Source organism: Sinohyriopsis cumingii, chromosome 2 (assembly GCF_028554795.1).
Source record: "Sinohyriopsis cumingii isolate HCF-2022 chromosome 2, ASM2855479v2, whole genome shotgun sequence".
Classification (NCBI taxonomy): domain Eukaryota; kingdom Metazoa; phylum Mollusca; class Bivalvia; order Unionida; family Unionidae; genus Sinohyriopsis; species Sinohyriopsis cumingii.
The window spans coordinates 74340858-74363869 of NC_142962.1; the positions used below are offsets into that span (position 1 = coordinate 74340858).

General features: G+C 34.0%; 1 protein-coding gene across 1 annotated transcript; it reads left to right on the plus strand.

Moving 5' to 3' along the window:
• Nucleotides 1-31: 31 nt before the first annotated feature.
• LOC149805188 (lysocardiolipin acyltransferase 1-like) lies at nt 32-21667 on the plus strand. Its single transcript, XM_089933679.1, has 5 exons — nt 32-308; nt 3708-3906; nt 9178-9290; nt 13052-13202; nt 21204-21667. The coding sequence occupies exons 1-5, from the start codon at nt 135-137 to the stop codon at nt 21665-21667; spliced, it is 1101 nt and encodes a 366-aa protein (XP_089789805.1). The 5' UTR covers nt 32-134.
• The last annotated feature ends 1345 nt before the right edge of the window (nt 21668-23012 follow it).

Here is a 23012-nt window from a genome sequence, read left to right on the forward strand (position 1 = left end):
CACTTCAATTTGTATATCAAGATTCGGCTTGTTTACCTGTTCAAAGATTAATATGCCGAGATCAGGCGATCTAGAAAGCTTCAGATATCTATCAAACGAACATTACTGCTGGTTTTCGAGAAGCAATTTGCAAGATGAAAATAATCGGGATTCTCAGGGGCTTGACAGTTATATTTCTGCTAGGGTTCACCAGTATTTTGGGGACAGTTTTCTTCCTGACTCCCTTGCTACCATTGGTCGTGCTGCATCCTAAGACCGCCAGATTTTTTATGGATATTTTTATTATGATTTGGAAATTGTATTGTTCGGTACGCAAACACGCATTCACGTTTAAATATCAATTGAGATATGGATGAGGTTTGATTACTTTGTGTGTTAGTCGTATAGTGCATGATTAATATATCAGGTAGCAGGCGGACGTCCTCCATGCTATTATTAGATGCCAACCCAGACACCTTGGGGGTGGGGTCGACATAATATTCTATCATATATACATGTAGTCCTACAGTGTAAGACATATCACATGTTAGTTTTGTTTAAGTGCTAAAAACATAAATATCATCGTCAAGGTATTGCATGTAGGACTAATACACATGCTGTCCCATATCTCTGCACCTCCTACTTTGCCAGTAGAATTGAAAGCCAATTTTTAGAATATCTTGTATAGTTAGAAACCGATTTAGACAGTTGCATTAACTTAAAGTAATTGCTTTTTTCATACTCAGCTTTATAGCGGTTTAATAATATATCAGTAGGTATCGGTACACTATCATGTCAGAATTTGTTTATGTACTAATTGAGCCATATTGGTATTTCACCATGTCTGTTAGTTACACTAGTTATTAGGTAGATGTACAAAAACAGCTGCTTGCACAAAGATTTGCTTTATTGAATGGGCGGGTATCTGGGTACACGTTGACACTTTACTACTTTACTAGTATCCAAGCAAACACTGTACAAGTATAATTTTTTTTTTCCTCTGGACATTCTTATTTCATCCACCATTAAAAGGTAGTTTTAAATCATGTTGATTGATAAATGATGCAGTTTAAATAGATAAACCACAAAATGAACAGGAGATGGAAAGTATTAGAATGATCTCTATACCTCTATAATTGAGAGTGTTCCCAACAAGGAGGGGATTAACAGATACATGTAGACAGGGAACTCTTAGGGCATAAGATTCCTCATGTTTCTTCTTCTAATACATTACCAGCTAATACATGAAGAGAACATCCACTTCTTGCAGATCTAGCCTGAAAATGATGGCTGTTTCCTCAACAAAAGTGCTAAAACAAGTGCATAAAACAACTTATTGCCAAGACAGATGTCAAATGAGTGGTCTGTCCATAGACGAAGGGGATTTGTGTCAAATACTGTAATTTAGCACTTACTGCTCCTACACATGCCTGGTCACCACCTTCTCTTAACAGGCTTTGCAGATGCCTTCTCTTCTGTGTGATGGAATCTAAGTACAGAATGATCCAGATAGCTTAGGCAGGAGATGTCATGGATCCACAAGCTGCTGAAATTAATGGCAAAGATTCACAGGGAACCCCTGCCTTCCTCCCAACTCCAAAATCATACCTACCAGATATAATGTGTTACAGGAAGAACAAGGTTTTGTTGCTGCCCCACCCCCAGCAGTCATGTTTATAAAAATACAATTTCCATCAAACCTTGGTAATTATAAGAGAATGAGAGAAAGAGACTTTTCTTGACACTGCAATGTACATGTATGTCTAACCTGTTGCCTGTAAACAGTAAACACGTGATTTGAATAGGCTGACATTTTGGAAAACTCTTGGGCAGCTTATGCTGTTAATTGTGATTAAAAGGTAGAGATACAACCATCATTTGATGGATTACTTAAGTCACTGACAATAGCTACAGTGGTTTTCTTTTGCTAATCCTTTCAGCATCATTTTTGGAGAGCCCATTAAACTAATTTGCATAGGTAAAGTACACAAGTGGAGCAACTCAATTCATTTGAAGTCAGGTACATCATAGTTGGGTGCTGAAGAAAACGAAGCTGTTGCACATTGTTGCCTTTGATGAGAATGCGTAAACCATCTTTATTAAAGATTATTGACTAGTTCATGATCTGTGGTAATGTTTCTTTGAATTTGGATTTGACTCCATAATATATTGCAAAATCTGATTATTTTGATAGTTGTAATTAATGATAAAGTTAGAGGAAGTGTGATTTTTAAAGGCAAAATGTGGAGATTTGGCTGCGAGTCAGTAAAGGACAAGCCATATGCAAAGTGAGCAGTAATCAGCAAAACTAACTTTCAGAATTTTTGTTTGATGGAGTTTTATGTTGTGAAGCACAGCAGCAAGGGGGGATATTTTATACTTGGCACATCTTGCAAACACTTGAACTAGAAGTAATTCTGGATTATATGACATAGTAATACTACCCAGTGTTGGGGCAGATGTGGAAAGATGATTCTGTGGAAAATTCAGCATCTTGGAAGTTTGCACAATAGTGCCTTTTAATGAGTGCAAAGAAAAACACTAACGACCACACCATCACAATTAAAACATCCAGTGAACTATTGAGAGCCACTAAATCAGCAACTACAAGTTAATACTGTATTTACTTTCCCTTGGATTCGAAAGAGAGAAACCATTTTGAGTGTGTGTACATGTGTGTGGTGATAAAATATAACAGTGCTAAGTCCACCAGCTACTAGGTCTTGGAAAGTATATTAAAATGGTTCATATTTTCTTTTATTCAGGCTTGAATGTTCATTAATTTAATATAGGCTTATAGGAGTAAATAGCTAATTTTGAGTAGTGCCACATCACTTATTTGAGTTATGCACACTCAGAAAGCAGCCATTTTAGTACTGAAACAAAAAACAGGGTTACTGTCTTTCTTCACTTCCTACAGCTGGATTTGCAGGGTAGCAGATTTTCTCCTAACATTCATGTATTGTGATTGAGTACACATATATCAAAGACACATATTTTACTCCAGAAATTGGTTTATTCTTTTTAACATTCATTTACATTTTGTATTTGAAAAACAGCCAGCAGGGAAAAATGGAAGACCTTCATTTTATTCCAGTTGCTCTGCTTTTGTGCATCATTATATCTTTTGATCTTTCTTGATTAGATTATGAAAACTGTATATTCAAGGATACTGTACTTATTGCTTAATTCATTTTTTTAAAGTGTGATAATGACGGTTTTATGTATGTGTATATTAATTTATGATGCTTTTTTTTCCCTGCATGAGTGTAATTACATATTTAATCATCTTACAGAATAATGAATAATTTGGGTCCATATGAAGCTTTCATTATTATGATGTAGTTAGTTGCTTTTGTCAGGGCGATGGAATCAGATTTGGTATTCATTATATCAAAGAATTCATAATAGCAAAGTTTGTAATGGCAAGGGAACACTTTAAGAGTTTTGTGCAACTGATTGCGTGTCTGTGTGTGCTGGTGCAAGTGGTATGTTTATGCGCACATGAGTATTGCTTCTGATTTGTGATAATCTGAATTCACCTTTATCTCTTAATTTATAAGATCCCTAGTAAGTATGATGGACAATAAAATATTTTATCTTCTCAGAATATTTACGTGAAAAATTTCATTTGTGCTTTTAATTGCTTTTTCAATCTTTCAAGTTATTTTTCCCATTACATTTCTTTTTATTAGAACATTTGTTTTTTTTGTTTTTTTATACCTCAGGCGGTGTATGAGTTGGTGTTCCAGACTAAAGTTGTGATTACTGGAGAACCAGGCTGCCCTGAAGACAATTATCTCATCATTATGAATCACAGGACCAGGTTTGACTGGTTATATGTCTTTTCCTACCAGGTCAGATATGGCTCAGTGTGGCGATATACAATTAGTCTGAAAAATGCGCTGAAAAGCGTACCAGGAGTAGGTGAGTAGTAGGATAGGACTGATAAGTATATTCCATTATTTTAGCATCATTTTTAGATGATTTAGATTATTTACAACATTTTTGGCACACTACAGATGAGTGTGGTGAATATATTGTACGATAAACTTATAAAAATAAGTAAAAGAAAATTGTTTTCCTGTCATAAATTGTAAAAATTCAGTGATTGCTATTAGATAAGGATTCTGAAGTCAATAATATATATGTGTATAGATCATTATGAAAATTTAAACATCGGGACTTGTAAAATTATACATTTTTACCAGACAAGTAGAGGACAGCTTGATCAACAGTCACCTTGTGAGGAGATTTTCTGGATTTATTTTGATTTTTATTTGTTTCACATATTGGGATTTATTCATTTTCTTTGATTGTATGTAGAAATTTGTTCATGATGAAAATAAAACTCATTGGTTTGGCACAATATGTATGCGTGCATGTGAAAAATTTAAGTCTAGAGCAGTCAGACATAGGGAAATTAATTTGCTTGGTGACTTGAGTTCTGCTAAACATACCGGTACCTTCACGAAACATCACATGTGGGTTTCCCTTCGTCACGATGCAATGAAATCTGATGATTTTTGGAATCATTACATAAACATCATTGTAGGTGGGAATATTGTGTACCTTTTGAAGTTCTTCAAATGTAGACAGATAGGATGCTCAATTTCATTGGTTGAAATAAAGGTTGTATAGATCTTGATTAGCGTAAACCACAAAGACCATAAGGTGCATCAGTAATGGAAAATGTAACAAAGAGATGAAATCTTCACTAAAAGCAATGCAGAATTTAAGTAGTGCACTGGGAGGAAAAAATGTAGACTCAAAATGTCCAGGATAAATTGTACAGGAGAATGGTTAATACTTAACCATAATGAATTGAAATCCAAGTATGGATAGCTAATTACAGTGAAGGCCAATATTAATCACATGCAAGCCGGTCTTAAATTTATTAAATTCTGCACTAAATATTAAATTTTCCAGTATTATATACTTTGAATAAGTCATTGTTGAGTTGGGCTATTGCACAGTTTGCTACAGTTTCCTTGTCAATTAAAATAATAGTGGCCAAGATTATTTTAGCAGATAAGGAAATTGCAGAAAAATTGCACAGTTGCCTAATGCAACAGCAACTGATTCAGGGTATATAATTCTGAAAAATTTAATATTTATTACAACCATTAATAAATCCAAGACATTAGTATCTGTAATAATGTGTATTTGAATTCTTACAATAAACAAGAAACAGGTATGGGTGTTTGCATTCCATTTTTTTCTTTTTTAAATGACCCCACTTTTCGACCTGATATAGGACATTGGACTATACTTTTTTCCATTTCAGGAATGAACACTTCTGATAGTAGTTATTTTACACCAGACTACATGAAAAAAATAAGTCATTTTGTTGTAGAGTTAGGAACCACAGTGATGTTTGTCTCAGGATAAAATTTAATTATAATTTTTAGCATCATCATTTTGAAAATAATTATTTATTAGTTTCCCAGCTGGACTTTTTCATTGGGAACTAAACTGGTCTGGTACTCATTTTTAGTTGTCCCAAGCACTGAATATTTCTACCTTTGCTCTTGTGTTTGCAATAATTACAGTCCCAATGATAGAGATAGACTTTGAAAAAAAGCATGTGTTTACTTTTAAAAAATCATGATTTGTTAACAAGCAGGAGCCCATGAAAAGTACATCTACTTCTGTTCCAAGAGTTAATATATTTCATATAATGTTCAGAGCAACACTAAGAAAATAGGTCATATAAACCCAATTTTAGTGTGTGACTTCATGGCAGTAGTTGTAAAGGATTTGGAAATTAGAGCCTAGGCACGATTTTTTAGAAGTGTTAAATAAACCAAGGAAATGAGGTCGAATGACCCAAAATGGCTATGTGACAAATCTTAATTTCAAAATATATCCTGCAAGTGCAGGTTTGGTGGCTGTAGTTGAAAAGGTATTGGAAAAATAACCCAGACATGAGATCAAATTTTTTAAAAAGAGTAATGTTGAATAAAGCCAAGAAAATAGGTCACAGAAACCCAAGAGACATTCACAGTGCAAGTTGTATGTGATTAGGTATAGTAACATAGATGTTACAGATTATCATGGATAATTGATATACAGACTGATGCATGGACACATAGACAGAGACTGAATCTTATACACAGCGTGCTTTAAGCCGACATATAAAAATTCAGATGTTTTGTAAAGAAGATTTTTAAACACATCTTGCATGTAAAGAGGCAGTTACAGGAACATATGATGCAAAACTTGCTTATTTGAACAGACATTTGAGCTGAAGGGAAGGTTGGTGAGTAGGTGACATTCCTATATGCACATATATTTAATACCACCACTTATCCATTGTTTTTGGAATGCATTCAGTTTAATTGATTTGTTTGCTGCATAAGGATATCAGCGTTTAAGGCACTTTAGGAAAGTTTAGTTCGTATGAGATTTTTTCAAAGAGTACACCTTTGAGTCCATTTCAGTTAGAAAGTACATCACATTTTCATTTGTGAAACTATTTCTGCTCAAGAAAGATTGCAGATGCTAAGTGATGCATATAATGTATGCAATCTTGAAACTTTGTGGAAGTGGCAGGTTTAACGCCAATACATCATATACCTAGACACCTTATACCTGCAGATACTTTTAGCTAAGGTCAGAATTTTTGCTGACAGAGCTTATATATATATTCGTTTGCTATTTCTGTTACATATATAAGCCTCCTCTGTATTGCTTAATATGCAGAAAATACAGCTATGTTAGCAGCATGCTTTCTAGTATCCCATTATAGCCCTGGCCATATTTTATTACCTATGACTGGAGGGGAAAGATCATTCTGTTGAAACTTTGCATGTTGGCATGTGCAGTTATTTTTCATGGTTTGTTGATATTAAAAATTCAGTAATTTGAATGTTGAAATATAGTAATTTAAATATAAAAATATAGTAATTTTAAAGCCAAATATCATATTAGATTTAAGTATGTAGTAAAACTTTCCTAAACCGTTTTGTAGAAATGGCCAGTATATCAAATTTAGATTGGAGGTCAGTGGTCTTATTTGTACCAAAATATATAGCCAAATTTAGCAAAGGATTACAGGTTACAGAATGATGGGTTTAGGAAGGTTTCATTACGCTGTTTTTAGTTTTTAATTTTTGTTTCTATTAACATTATGTATTAGTTTTCAATTTTGCATTTACTGTGTGATTATTTTCAGTGCCTGTCATGCAGGTATGGCTTCATTCTGTCAGTACAAAAAATAGCAATATATGTTTGGTGGATTTTTTGCAGTATTATATATATATATATATATATATATATATATATATATATATATATATATATATATATATATATATATATATATAATTTAAGTGGTATTTTCTAGGTAATGCTATTTACATTATAATGTTTCCCTTGTGAGTCCATTTCCTTTGCATGCAATGAGAAGTGGCGTCATCGAGGGTTTGCCATTCATTAGAAGGTCAAGCAGTATCTTATTAAAATATAACATTTCTTGGGAGGAGTCACAGATGGTAGGAGGGGAATGGGCTACTTGATTTACTTGATCCTAAAAATCATATGTTTTGGAGGGATCCCTGTTTATGAAGTTAAAGTCCCAAACATAAATACAAAAGTAGAATTTTGTACCAATTTGCTCCCTTGCTGATAGGTTTTAAGAAAATGCCAATATGGCTGACATTTGTGAAGATATTCAAGAAGTCCACACACAGATATAGTCTTATATATGATGGCTGTTTTAAGTAATGACAGACAAATATTATGCCCAGAGCATAGGGGCTACCAGAAGGCAAAGTCTGGGCTCCTCTTATGCTGCATTCTGGTAGCCTGGTGGGTACTACATGATAATAAAACTTGTCTACATTTTCTTCTCAGAACATGTTGCTGTAATACAAAAAGGAGAATAATCATTAATAATTCATAAAGGAGAACAATCGTTTATAAATCATAAAGTTGAATAATCATTAATAATTAATAAAGTTGAATAATCATTAATAATTAATAAAGTTGAATGATCATTAATAATTAATAAAGGAGAATAAGTGTTAATTCGTTGTTAATAATTCATTAAGGAGAATAATCATTAATAATTAATAAAGGAGAATAATTGTTGATAATTAATAAAAATGAATGAAGAGGAGTCATAAAACTAAACAGAGACGAGCCTTTTCTGGGTTATTAAATTTAAGATAGGTAGCCAGATTCTTTCCTGGTATCATGCTGGGCTACCATAAACTTTCTTTTAGAATTTGGCAGATTTTGGTTACATATCCTGCTTTTACATTCAATGTTGGAAGCTTATTTTGGCTTCAAGTAATCCTTATCTCATAAATGAAAATTAAGTGAGAGCGTATGTGAGGACTTCCTGTTGCATTAACCTAATATTATTTAACAGATAACAAATGAATAACTCTTAGTTATTTTGTTCATTTAAAAAATTGGTTTACTTCATACATGTTTATAATTTGTGCAGAAATTTGTCATATGCCTGCCGTAAGTGGAGCATATTTTCTTATGGAATTGTCTGTTTGTCTGTACATCCATCTGTTACCAATTTCACTCCTCACTAGAGTCATCAGCCATCTACTGTTACTAGTGTTTGTGATGCCTGGCACTTGGAGTAAGGAAGAATCCTACTGTTTGTGGGTCATAGGTCAAGGTCACTGTGACTGCAAGAAAGAAAAATGATTCCTGCAAAAATAAAATTAGTTATATATCATATACTTGTACCGTATTTTGTCAATGGCTTGCACTTGAGGCTAGGAAGAAGCTTATCAAGTCTGGGATCAAAATGTCAAAGGCCAAGGTCACTGTCACCAAAAGAAGTTTCTTCTTAAACATTTCAGTTATCTTTATAGAGGACTAATAAGGCAGATGCATGGTATGCCACTCAGAATACTCTTGTTTGGATAGATAACATAACATGTATAATTCTTTAGTGAGTTTTATATTTTATTGCCAGTTCTGGGAAAAGGTTTAACCCAGACAGACCCCCCTCCCAAAAAAAAAAACAAGCATCCTCTAGTGACTTCATTGGCATGTTTGCTTGTTGTAATGTATTCTTAGTTTCTCATGTTCTTATTGGATGTGTCCCATTCCTTAGCAGATGTGTCCCATTTCTACAGTGAATATTGACTGAGCATGCAACTAACTTAATGAATGCTGTTAAATGCATAATTTATTTTAACGAATTGGTCCTATTACGTGCATACACAGGTTGGGCGATGCAGCTGGCAGGTTATATTTTTCTTCAGAGGAAATGGGAGGAAGACAAGAAACTGATCAGCAATGGGATCCGATATTTAAACCTTGTGAATTTTAAACCTCAAGTAAGCTTCTGTACGCTTGTGAATGTCATTTTGACCATGCCAATCAAATGTTTATGTCAAAACAGTCTTTACATATATTCTTGAATTATACATGACGTAATATTTCAGTAAAATAAGAATTTTCAGTTTGTTCAGTTTAGTTTTCTGAATTATGAATTTTTTTGTTGATTGTAGACCATGAAATTATACCATTTAACAACATTACTGCTTTTTTTCTTCAAAAAATATCTAATAAATGTGTGGGTTTTTTTTAAGGTTTGGGGTAGGGGATCACATAATCATGATTTTTATGTGATCGCAAATTTTTTCCCAAGGCATAGCATTTAGTACTCGTTGTAATGATGATTGTAATGACAAACCTCAAATTCAGGTTTACAAATTCTTTTTATTCTGTATTAGTCTTCTTTTTACCCAGACAACATTTCTAAGACTTCGTGACTACCTGTTACTTTGTATGAGAATATGTTAATACCCATTGCCTCTGATTCTCTGTGCATTACCATTTAAACCACTTGGTGAAACTTCCAAAAAATGTTTACTTTGACCACCTGCAACTGGGATGTCATTATTGTCTCCTGCGCCTTGGTCACCTATTTTCTGACCAAACAATAGATGGAGCCATTGTATTTTTAATGGATTTTGCTTTTTAACTCATGGATCCCAGGGGAGGGAGAGGGGTTGTAGTGTGATTGGGGGGTTGTGTCAGAATATGCAGTGAAAAGCATGGGGATTTGTGCTGGTCAGCAATTACAATTGAATTGTTTACTTCCTTTCGTTTTAATCTGCATTTTGACTATTACTGTATGTGTTTTAAAAACTTAATTTACTTATTATGACAAATGTTGTTTTTAAGAAAGTTCACACTTTTCATACTGCTGTTAATGTACGTATGTTACTGAAGATTTCAGTGTGAGAGAAAAAGTGTGTGTGTCTGTGTGTGGAAAGAGCGGTGAAAAGGGCTTGAGCTACATTAAAAAACATGCTTATACCTTTGCACATATAAATATGAAAATGTTATCAAAGTAGATTAAGCATAGAAGCCGATTAGGTAATCCTCACTAAATAAAGACTATTATTATTATTATTATTGCATTTAATTCTCAGGTGCTTTTATTTCAAGTATAAAAGACATTTTTTGTTTTCTTTCTGTTGTTGTTACTAAACATTTTTTATTTTCTGAAATTTGTATCATGTTAATGACAGCTGGAATCCAAAATAAAATGAATAAAATTTGTCACATTTTCCATCTACCTACCCCCAATCCTACCGCCAAGACCGCCACCTAATCCCTAGTGCTGCCTCTTTATTGCAAATGACATCATTAAACTCTTTTGAAAACCTGGAAGCCATGCCCAAATCGTATGGAAATGGTTGTATATCTGTCTTCAACAAAGCAGGAAGATTTTGAATGATATTACACACTTAAACATAAATATAAGTACATGGATTGTAGAACAATGTTGGGGGGGGGGAATGCCTAGAATATAACAAAAATTTCCTTGCTTTCAGAAGGACTAATAGATTTTTTAATGTACCAGTCAATCTTCACGAGTCCTTCCCACAAAACAGTGTCAGACGAGTCCTTCCCACAAAACAGTGTTAGACGAGTCCTTCCCACAAAACAGCATCAGACGATTCCTTCCCACAAACGGTGTCAGACAAGTATCTAGATTAGCAACACTTAAATATCACAATCCTGCATAATTCAGAAGTACGAATTTTGCTTTAGAAAATCACCAAGGCTTCTTGAAAATATTCACAAGGAAATCAATGACTGAATCTCAAGAAATTAGCTGTATAAAAGATCAATCATTAAAACATTTTTAGAGCTTCTTCATCCAAAATAAAAACTTAATAAGAAAAAAAGACAATGACTTCATTCATATTGGTCATTATGTATCAACACTCCATAACCAGGTGATTTAAGGTATGGTGCTAATATGCAAAAGACAGTTAAATCATGATAGGGGATTTTGTTGATCATGGCACCACATTGGTTGTTTGACATATTCCTGTGTCAGGTTTGCAGTCTTTTAGACTGAGTTTCCTTTGATGTTTCCTACCCCATTTTAGATTTTCTGACACTTAGGTCAAGTGTGAAGTCAGAGCACAATGTGCATCAAAAATTTGGTTTTCACCGAAACTGCAGTGTCTGCTTAGGGTAGCTGTTCCACGGGGCCAAACAAACTTAAATGAACTTATCAAGCCCTATTTGCCTGAAATTGATACAAAGATGATTTATCTTCCCGCAAATTGCGAGTTTACAATTTTGTCTTTTAATTTGTTGACCAATTCATCAGGTAAAGAGTCAACGTCAATGTGGTTTATTCTAGTGCCATGTAATTACCATGTTGACATGTGCTCTCTGTGTGACAAATCTGGCTGCAGCAGTGAGAGTTTTCTGGTGGTGGTTGAAAAAAACATTTCATGACTTTTAAGTAATATTTTAATTCTTTTTTTACAACAGCGTGATTTTTTTAGGGGGCTTCACATGACTATTAGACCGTTGATGCCAAGCATATGTCTGCTACACTGTTTGGGTAGTCATGGTAACTAACAATGCAGATGTAGAAAACCAGGTCAGATTTCTTCAATGTAGTAGTTTCTTGCAGTTGTTTCTTTTCGTCTGTCAGTGAAATTAAGGTATAACAAATATTATACTTACAATATCGGAGGAGAAAGATCATCTTTCTAATGATTTCATGCAATTTGGGTGTGAAGTTTTTCTAGGTTTGGTAGTACGCAGTTTCCCAATGCCAACAGTGTAGTTTTGGTGAATTCCAACATTTTTATTTGTCATTGTGCTCTGATCTAAAACTTAAGCATAAATATTAAAATATCAAAAATTGCAGTGTGATGGTCTGTGGAAACTCAGTCTAACAAGCTTTGACATACATCTTTACATTATAAATTTAACACAACTTTTAACGATTTATACAGCCTCATTTAGAAATGCAGTATGTAAAAGGACCATATGTTCTAACACCAATGGGAGCAATTGAATCACAAAATTAACTTGAAGAGAACTTGGCTGTCATCTGATCATGTAGATTTTTGAAAATTATGTATGTTAGCACAAATAAATGCTGACTACTGAAACCTTACTATCCATTGGACTTGTAGAATTATGTATGATAGCACAAATAAATGCTGACTACTGAAACCTTACCAACCATTGGACTTGTAAAATTATGTATGATAGCACAAATAAATGCTGACTACTGACAACTGAAACCTTACTAACCATTGGACTTGTAAAATTATGTATGATAGCACAAATAAATGCTGACAACTGAAACCTTACTAACCATTGGACTTGTAAAATTATGTATGATAGCAGAAATAAATGCTGACTACTGACTACTGAAACCTTACTAACCATTGGACTTGTAAAATTATGAAAACTTCTAGTCGGATAGGAAATTTTCTAGACTCAGGGTAGCACAAGGATATTGATATTTTTGAAAAGTCATATTTCTTCCTATTTTTAATTTTTGACACATATGTGCAATAGAAACAAAAAGAGGTATAGTTCTTGCTCATTTTCGCAAGACTTGATCATCCAGATCTTCAGTTATCCAAGAAAACATATTTAATAACTGTAACCATCAGAATAATGGTCTCCAGTTATTCAGCTCCCTAACACCATTATCAGTTTTATGTCCATTTACTTATTGGAAATCAACATTACAATTTTATACGATTTGTGGAGTAGTTGGAATCATCAACTCAGATTATGTGTTTCGCTGTTCATGTTTTAGGTCCTGCTGTTTCCCGAAGGTACAGACTTTACCCCCAGCACCAAGTCAAGAAGTGATAAATTTGCAGAACAACATGGCTTACCAAAGTATGAATATGTCCTGCACCCACGAACAACAGGATTTGCTTTCTTTGTTCAGCAGATGAGGGATGGTATGTAATCTGTTGTCTTTTTTAAAAATAAATCGTTCACTCAGCAGTTTATGCTGCAGATTGGGTTACCAGTTTTATCTTTAATGTTTGAAGTGGCCATTTACTTGTGATCAATGAGCTTTGAGCACAATTTTGTAATTGCATTTGTTATAATTATATGGTCTTAAACCAAACAACAGAAAAAGCAAAACCAAGTTTATTAAAATTCAACAAATAATTTATATCCCTTGATTACGAAAGTGAAAATTTAAAAGGAACATAAAGTATTATGAAATAAATCATAAATAATCCTAAAAGTAATATCTTATGTCCAAAAGTATTAGTCTTCCAAATGAATTCCATTGGTGTTCCAAATGAATTCTGATCTTGAATGTGCTGATGTGTCAGTAGTTTTGACTGTGCCTTTGTACCAATAGTCTCGATGTATCATGATATAATCCAGAAAATCCAGAATGTTTTTGTCCTCAGTAATCCCAAAACAGTGTTTTAGTCCAGAAGTTAATGAGCACTTTTTAATTCCACTGAATAATTTAGGTAAATAATTCCTTTTAAATTATAAATGAACACAACTAAAAATTCTGATCATAGAGTCACAAAGACTGGTATTAAGACAGGAATAAATAATTTTGTTTACTTCATTCTTATGTATCTCCTCACTTGACCTATGTTGCAGTAGCATTTCTTCTTTGAATATGTTCCCCAATCACATTACATTTGGAATATTAACCTGCTACCTCGCAAATCCAGCCCTACTAAAAGACAAAAATTGTCTTTTCCTGTCTATTTCAAAAAGAAAAAAGTCATTAACTTTTGCACATTATTTCCCATCTGCATCACCATGTGTCACTGTTTCTTGTTTCATTGCTGTACTGGTCACATTGTAGATATTGTCCTCAGAAAATCCAAGCCATTTTTGAGTTCTAATTGGCCCACCCAACATTTTTTGGATCTGTTGTGAGGATTTATCAATCTGCTGCAGATTATATACATTATTTTTGCATTTTCTGCCAAATTTGTGTGATTTTGTCAATTTTCTGGACTTGTCTTTTTAAGAGCCTGTTGTACCACGCTATCATTGACCACCTGCAAGGTCATTATGATTTAGTGTGACCTTGACTCTTTTTAACTTACTCACTCACAACAGAGCTTATATTTGTGATTTATAAGGTGCTGCATTGTTAATTTATGCTTGGTATCTTTTTATTTGAGGTTGTTTTGACTTGTTAAACTAAGCATTATGCCTGAGTTCATAGCATGGGTTTCTACACTTTTTTCACTTTTTGCTAGTTACAAAAGTGATTGAGTTATTTCAAATAGTTTCTGCTTTAATTTTCTTTTCTTGTGTCTAGATAAAATGTACATTGTCATTGTCATGCAACATATGTAACACATAGTTGGAAGACACCTGGGCCGTACTGATCCAAAAGGCAGCAAAGAGGAGGGAATGACAGAAAAAATCAGTAAAGGAAAGCATCAACATCCTCAGCCTTCATCCTAAATACACCTCTTCCTCAATAACTCATGCACAACAGGGTCCACAAACATAGACCACACTATAAGCTAGGCACGAGATACCGAGGGACCTCCAAAAATTGAAAAATATCACTTTGACATTGAGAAAACCATGGGGGGAGCCGCGTTAGGGAACTGGGCTGCTTATTGACTGAATCCTCATTTTGCAATCACGTCAATAATAATTTTTAATAACACGCCTTTTCTAATGAAGTTGTTCGTTATTCTGTTTAAATAACATTTATTTTCAAAATGTCCTTCATATGAAAAATCGTTCCAACTGGTTTCAACAACCATCACGTGTACTCAAAAAAATATCTGTCTGTTACATCACTGCTTTTTGTTTTCTTGATGAGTCTGTTTCCCATAGTGGTGTTTAATATTATCCTGCCGAATCGGGAGTCCTTAGAGGAGGGAACTAGACTAACTGTTGATACAACACCAAACAAGATTTCTTTTTTTTCAAAAACATGCGACATTTATTTTGTGAGACAATCGTCTATGTTGAAACTATATTTTTTTGTATTGTTCAGTTAGTACAATATTGATGTTGTGATTTCATTGGAAGTAATAATGAAACTTCTTATCATCCTTGAGGATATCTCTAAGTGGCAGTTCAAAAATTCTTTGAAACTTGCTTGCCCACAGTGGTCCATATCTGAAGCTCTTTATTTTACGAAGTATTCGTTTCGCTTGGATGCCTTGTTATCTTTGATCACAGTTATGAAAGAGTCGGTTAATTTAAGGTAGTTACATACACAATAACATTTATAAGTGTTCAGTTGATCAAATGAAGTGAGTTTACCCAACATACGACCGTGGTCGCTAGATTTTAAGTTTGTTGGATTTTCATGCCTTTTAACTTTTTTTTATTCCACCTCCTTTATTTGATTCAGAAGAGATAATTAACGTGATAATACAAAGGAGGCTGGCTTTTAATTCAGTGCAACAATACAACAAATACTTCTGGAAGTCAGTTATCAAAACACGGTCCGCACTTAATTAGGTTCTCAGAGAAATGCTTGTTGACGTAGCTGTTACGGTAGATTGATGCATATTAAGTTTAATTTCAAGAGGACACATTGCATTTATGATGATTACACTTAAAAGGAACTAAAAGATAGTTCTAGAACACAAATTTCAATTGATAAAATAACGGTTTAGTTTGTATTTATATATTAAAATACTGCCTCCACTTGGCGTGACATTTTCATTGATCAAAATTTCCTTACATATCATTAATTGCGGTGTACTAAGAATGTCGTTTGGAAAGAAAATGTAAAAATTGTATGACCTATTTTAAAATTAGATATTTCATAGTGTTGTTTAAAATTTCCAGGTCCTATCTACCGTTTTGGACGATAAAACGAGCATTACATCAAAGTTTCCATTACCAACTATCAAAATATCAACTGTAGATATAAGAAATATTTAATTATCGTGATGATATAAAGAAAACTTTATTTGTCCACTTGTCTTACAATGACATTCAAATAAATCTTGTATTGCTACTCTACCGAGTGGATATCTATTACCTACAGCTATTACGTTTGACTTATTAAAATCAGTTGTGAGTTTTGTGTAAGATGTATAGATATTTTACCCTCACTAGCTCTTGCATCTGTACAAGTTTCTCTCGGTCTACATGTTGTTAGCCCTGCTGTACCCCTTGGTTTTTGTTGATCTGGTGTTCACAGACTCAGTTATCTGGTGAGAAAACACACTTGGTACAGCATTTGGCAGGAGTCATCTGATGGTCATATTACCAAGTGACTTTTTAATTTTACAGACAGTATCGAAATCATTGTCTCTCATATGGTCATTGCAGACTTTCTCGCCTGTCAACAGTCGGATAATGCATGGTTTCGTCTACTGTATGCAACTAACAATGAAAGTAGAAATGCACAGTTCCCTACAGCTCATTACTTCCACTTTGTCTTATGGAAATTGCTGAGTGTGAAATTGGCTAGGAGCGTTTTTCCTTGTGCGATAAAAAAAATCAATGTTTTGTGATCATTATTTTCATTAATGATGAGGTTTTTGACATAATACCTTTAAAAATCACATCTAGAAGTCAGATTAAATTTGTCATATAAATGGAAGTTGTGTGAGCACACTAGTAGACCTTTATACTGCAGCACTTTTACCAACCATGTAACTGTCAGCAGACTTTCAGTCTGCACCTGCCATCCAGCCATCCCAGCATGGAGACATTTTCATCAAAACAGTCCAGCCAAATATATGATTTGAGGATCTTAGTGACAGATCCATCCATCTAGCCACACCATCAGCATCTGTCCTTCCAGTCAAGCCTTTGGTGTAGCCAGTACCAGTGATAGCTGGACCGTCTTTTATACCACCAGCATTCTGGCCAACAATATGCTGTTCACACCATAGTGCCAGCATTGTAGGACCTTGGATTGTTCACTGCCTACCTTCAAAGGAGAGCCAGTGACACCTCCAAATATGACCATCCAGAGACATTGATGCCACCCGGCATGACTTAACTCTGAGCAGCACTGTAGTGATGAGATGCTGGCAAATCAGTCTTACTCAGATCTGACAATGGAACAGGCTGAATTCAGCTTTCAAGCTGCCATCGAGGAAATCCATTGGGTGTTGGCCAGTTTGGAATGCCCTTCAACCCCTACCACTACACAGGACTGGGGAGGGAGCCAAAATTACTTCTGGCTCCTACCCCAATTGGCAAAGATGAAAAAGATTAATGACCGGCTTTGTGGTCAGATTGGTGACCCAGGCAATTCTAAGCCGTTCTCAGAAAGCTAGGTTCCAGCAAATTCTCCTCTAAATTCTTCTCATACAAAGGCAGGAAGAAACAGAATTTCTCTGCCTGAAAGCCTCCAAACCATAAGCATTGATCTACTTTCCCCACTGCCTGCAGACAGCCTACCTGTGGGCTACCATCCATTGGTAACCAAAGAGTCGTCATTCTCTCCCTCACTTCCATAGACAGTTTGAGAGCAGCAGCCATGCAAGATCCTGTTCATGCTCTCAAGTGCTACTTGAAATGCACAGAGAGAAGCCATGATATGTGTAAAAGGCTCTTCCTTCCAGTGGGAAACAGGATATCACCCCTGAAGTCCTTGCTTTGTGGCTGGTATGCGTTATATTTATACACTCGGCATACTCAGAGGTCTTACAAGTCCAGCGTTGCCTCATGAAAATTACAACTAAAAAGATTAGAGTGATCTCAGAGAACCTCAAGTTTGAATGAAACATTTTGATCCCAGATATATTTTTACTACTTTCTTAGCAGTGGTTTAGAAACTTGTCAGTCAGATTAAAATCAGATATTCACTGTTACACATGAAGATCTGACATCACTTAGGAATCATAATCTGGTAACTTATGTTCTTACCATAATTGCTAATTTTATCAACCAATCAGATGAAGTCTTATATCTTCATGTTTGGAGACTGAGCAGTGTGGAAAAAGAGTACGAAGGTGTACTGAACGATTTTATTGACTCTCAGGTTTTTGAAAGCTACATTTCCATTGGCTAACTCAAAGGTCATCAGAACATGACCCTTATGCAGTTGTTGTCAGATCTTCAGGGGTGCATTTAGGGTTGAATATATCTTTATTAAGGCTTTATGGATGGACCTTATTTATGAATTGCATCCAGGCTAAGCTTTCAGTCACATTTTCACTTATTGGCACAATTGTTGCATTGTATTTTTGTCTTGGTTTGAATTTTAAAATCTCTTACTTATTTTTGTGAAAGGGTTTTACATTTTTGCTTTAAAAGTTGGATATTGTATGAACCTCTGCTTACAAGCAACTGTTGTATCAGAACTTGAGTACATTTTTTGTGTGTCTGATATCAAATATTCATGGCATAGTATGTGATATAACTATTGCACATGGCTCAAGTGTGCCAGATGCATATAAGATAAAGTAATCCAATTTTTTAAGCATGTTGTATATTTTTGGATCGGTATCACATATTTTAAATTCTACAGTTCCAGGGGATATCCTAACAGATGCAGCAGAACCTGTCACATTGCAACACTATGTTCTTATGTTACATGTTTAGGCTCGAATAAACAGTAACACAAGAAAGAGTGAAAACAACATGCTTTGAAAAATGTAAAAAATTATTTAATTCCTTGGAAAAATACTGTAAAAATGAAGGAAAAAAATAAACTTATGGTTTTAAGAATCAAATCTAAAAATAATCCAAAAATAACCCACAAAATACAATTTTAGAAGTCCTAATAATAAAATGTTCTAATGAATTCAAGTTCGATTCCTGACAAAGAATCTAAGATGGAAGGCGATGGTGTATGCAATATTCTGTATAGTTTGGTTCTCTACAGTTCCTGGTAGAAACTCAAGAAATAATCCTCCAGTTTTGGAAATCCTAATAATTTTTTAAACACATGTCTTTGTTCAAGAACTTCATATGAGCACACATATATTTCCAGGAAGAAAAAAAATTAATCCTTTAGAATCCAAATAATCTGAAGAAAAATTAACATATAACTTGACATCAAGCATTTTTAAGCTCAGGCTGTGATTATTTCTCTAAAACAATGGTTAACAGTAATTTTGAGGCACAGAATGGGTCACATGATCATGTTTACATATAAAAAATCATGTAGCCCCAGTATGACCTTGATAAAAACCAATCATTTTACTCCAAGAAAAAAGTTTACTTCACTAAAACTATTTACAAGCAGAGGGTCATGTATTCAATACAGCCTCAACCTCACCCTTATTACTCCCACAATAAAAAATAAATAAAAAAGAACATGTTGACATGACTGTTACTACATTAGAAGTAAGGGTTGGGAACCAGGTCAGCCTTATGTGTTTACAGAAATGAACAGTCAAGGTCAAACTGTTTTCTTGAAAGAGTATGAGTTCCTAGTAAACAGAACTACATTATTTTGACACATAATGAAATTTAAAAATATAGAAAGATTTTAAAATTTACAAACAATTAAATCAGATATAAATTAAATCAAATATACAAAACAATGTACAGCAGAATCTTGTTAAATATTTTGAACTTTGCATTAAAAGGGAGAGTTCTCACTATACTTACATATCATACAAGTTTTATCTGAAGAGGGAGATACTCCAGTTACATATTATTATATTTCAGACGCTCGATGTATTTGGAAAATTGGAGAAATGTTGATATAGTTCCATCGCTTGCTTTGGATTATGCAGATGTTCATGAAAATTTCATTTTCTATAATGGATATTTTAAACTGCTATCCAAATATTATCTCAAATTACACCACTGAGTTTAAAGTGTTTGAATCATTCAGATGAATCTTTCCATGTTGCCATTAATGCTGATGTAGGGACCTGTATTGATTTGGTGTTAGTACTGTGTTTCCAACAGTTAACAGTGTAGTATTATATTTACTACAGATGACAGTGTAGTACTGTATTTTCTACAGACAACAGACTAGTACTGTAATTACTACAAATGACAGTGTAGTATTGTATTTATCACAGACAACATTGTAGTACTGTATTTACTACAGACAACAGTGTAGTTCTGTATTTTCTACAGACAGATGTGTAGTACTGTATTTACTACAGACAACAGTGTAGTTCTGTATTTTCTACAGACAAATGTGTAGTACAATATTTACTACAGACAACAGTGTAGTTCTGTATTTTCTACAAATGACAGTGTAGTACTGTATTTACTACAGACAACAGTGTAGTTCTGTATTTTCTACAAATGACAGTGTAGTACTGTATTTACTACAGACAACAGTGTAGTTCTGTATTTTCTACAAATGACAGTGTAGTACTGTATTTACTTGAGATGACAGGCTAGTTCTGTAATTACATTAGCACAAGTTTCTTAGCGTTACTTCTTCTAAACTACTAAAAGGATTACCATGAAACTTCACACACACATTTGTCCCAAAGTGTAGTTAGTCCTAGATGAAAATAGTTCCTTTCAGATAATTTTCATCCATTATTGTCACCAAAGCAGCCTTCTTGAAAATCTTGTTAACACTAAACCTTCTGAATGGATGGTCATATTATCATGGACTTTTCCCTGAATGACTTCTTATGATGTTTAATTGGTACAGAATAAAAATGGTACCAATCTAAAATCCAGTTTGGCCTCCATGATTGCCAGTTTGAAAATCTTGTCATTTATTTTCCTCCCTAACAGAAAATCATATAGCTATGGTAATATTAGCATGGAGTTTTCACCCCACATCTAAATCTGCCTAGTTTGTCTGAATTAAAACTGATGCTAATTTACATCTACTATGGCTGCCACACTAGATGATTTGAAAACATTATCACTCAAGAATATAAGAGATGGTTTCAGCATTCAGCAGTTAGAATTAAAAAATGGGTTATTTTGAGTTTCTGGAAATTAGTTTCAGATGTTAGAGTATCGTTCTCTTACCTGTGTGATACAAATTTTATCTGACTCCAAACAATCGGATAGTCATTAACATGAAACTGATTTCTCTCTTGCAGAAAATCTTCTTGATTATATCATTGACCTGACAGTTGGGTACCCACAGAATATTGCTCAGAATGAATTGGATATATTAACAGGGAACTTCCCTCGAGAAATCCACTTCCATGTCGAAAAGCATTATCTTAAAGATCTGCCCACAGAGAAAGAGGCGTTAGAAGAATGGTGCAAGACCCAGTGGGCAAAGAAAGAGAAAATGCTTCAGTATTTCTTTGAAAAGAAAAAATTTGACTTCAGCAGAGTTTCTCATCAGAATACTTATATACCAAATGAAAACATAGTTAGATCAATGTATTTGATGGTATTTGTTTTTTGGGCAGTGTTTAAAATAGGCATTTGTATGCTTTTGTATTTGTATCCAATATTGAGATGGTTTTCTGTATTGACAATTTTAGGATATATTATTATAAGTAAGTACACACCTGGTTTATCCAGGTATCTTTGCTGGGGTGCCGGGTTATGAGAAAGAAAAACTACTTCGTAAATTTTACCCACATTTGAACTCAAAAATTTTTAAAAATCTTATTTGATCAACATTGTGGTATACTATATTAAGATTATTTATTCATGGTGCCAAATTCTAGATGCTGTCTTCCAGAGCAATGTCACAAACACAGTATTTGTATAAAACATGAATACAACTTAAGTTGGTATGGACTAAGAGTAGCTGTTGCATCATGCACATGTAGATCCAGGTCTAATTTGTTTCTTCTATTTTTATGGTTTAAGACAGTCTGCTTTTGTAAAATCAGCACTTACAACAACAGTTTAATATATTGTGATCATTCCGTTATGACTTCATCAGTTTGATATGATGTGATCATTGCATTATGACATCATCAGTTTGATATGTGATCAGTGCATTATGACATCATCAGTGACATCACTTGTAACATTATTGTTGCACCATGAACTCTTGGACAGATTTGACATAAAATATCATGGTTATGAATTCAGTCACTTATTAAAAGACAAAATAAAAGATTTGAATGCAATTTTAATAATTGTGGTAACAGTCCTGTGAAAGAAAATGCTAAGTCAATGCAGAATATATAAAATCTTTGCAAATCTTGAGTAATTTACGATCTGCTGTAACTAAGCAGTGCATTGTTTGTTTTGCAGGAACCAGTGTGACCTCAGTAGTCATGTCACCTTAGAAAATTCTTTTTCTTTTTTTAGTTGATAAAAACAGTTTGATCTTCAAACTTTGACACTTTGATGATAAATACTGATTCTGTTGTGATGTAATAGGTAATTAGTGACTGGCTTCTTTTTATCATATTTTCCTGCATATTGACCCATATTTTGGGATTGATATTCAGCTATTAGTATTACAAGTAAGGGCACACTAACCTATTCATTTTTAGGGATTTTTGCTTGCTTGAACCCTTACATTTTTATAAAGGGTAAACAAGTGAGCATCCATTAAGCAAAATGATCTTGCAGAATCATTGTGAGGGCATATCTGGTTCATTGGTCTAAGTTGGGTTCAGGTATGTAATGTATGTATATATCGGGTTCACTCGCAGATCTGCACAGTAATGACTGTTAAGTGCCAAAGTTGACTTCTAGATATGTAAAGGAAAAACATCTAGTACATTGAGTATTATATCTGAAAGTAGTTAATAAATTATTTACTGGTATCAGCAAGTTGTTATGTATAATACAAGATTTTTGTACTTACATGGCCTGAGAGGATCAAACTTAGAGCTGAATTAAAATATATGTGTGGGAAGCTTGTAATGATCAAAGTAAGCTATGTCATGAAAAATTGGGGTTATATTCTGAAGGATCACAAAAAATGTAGT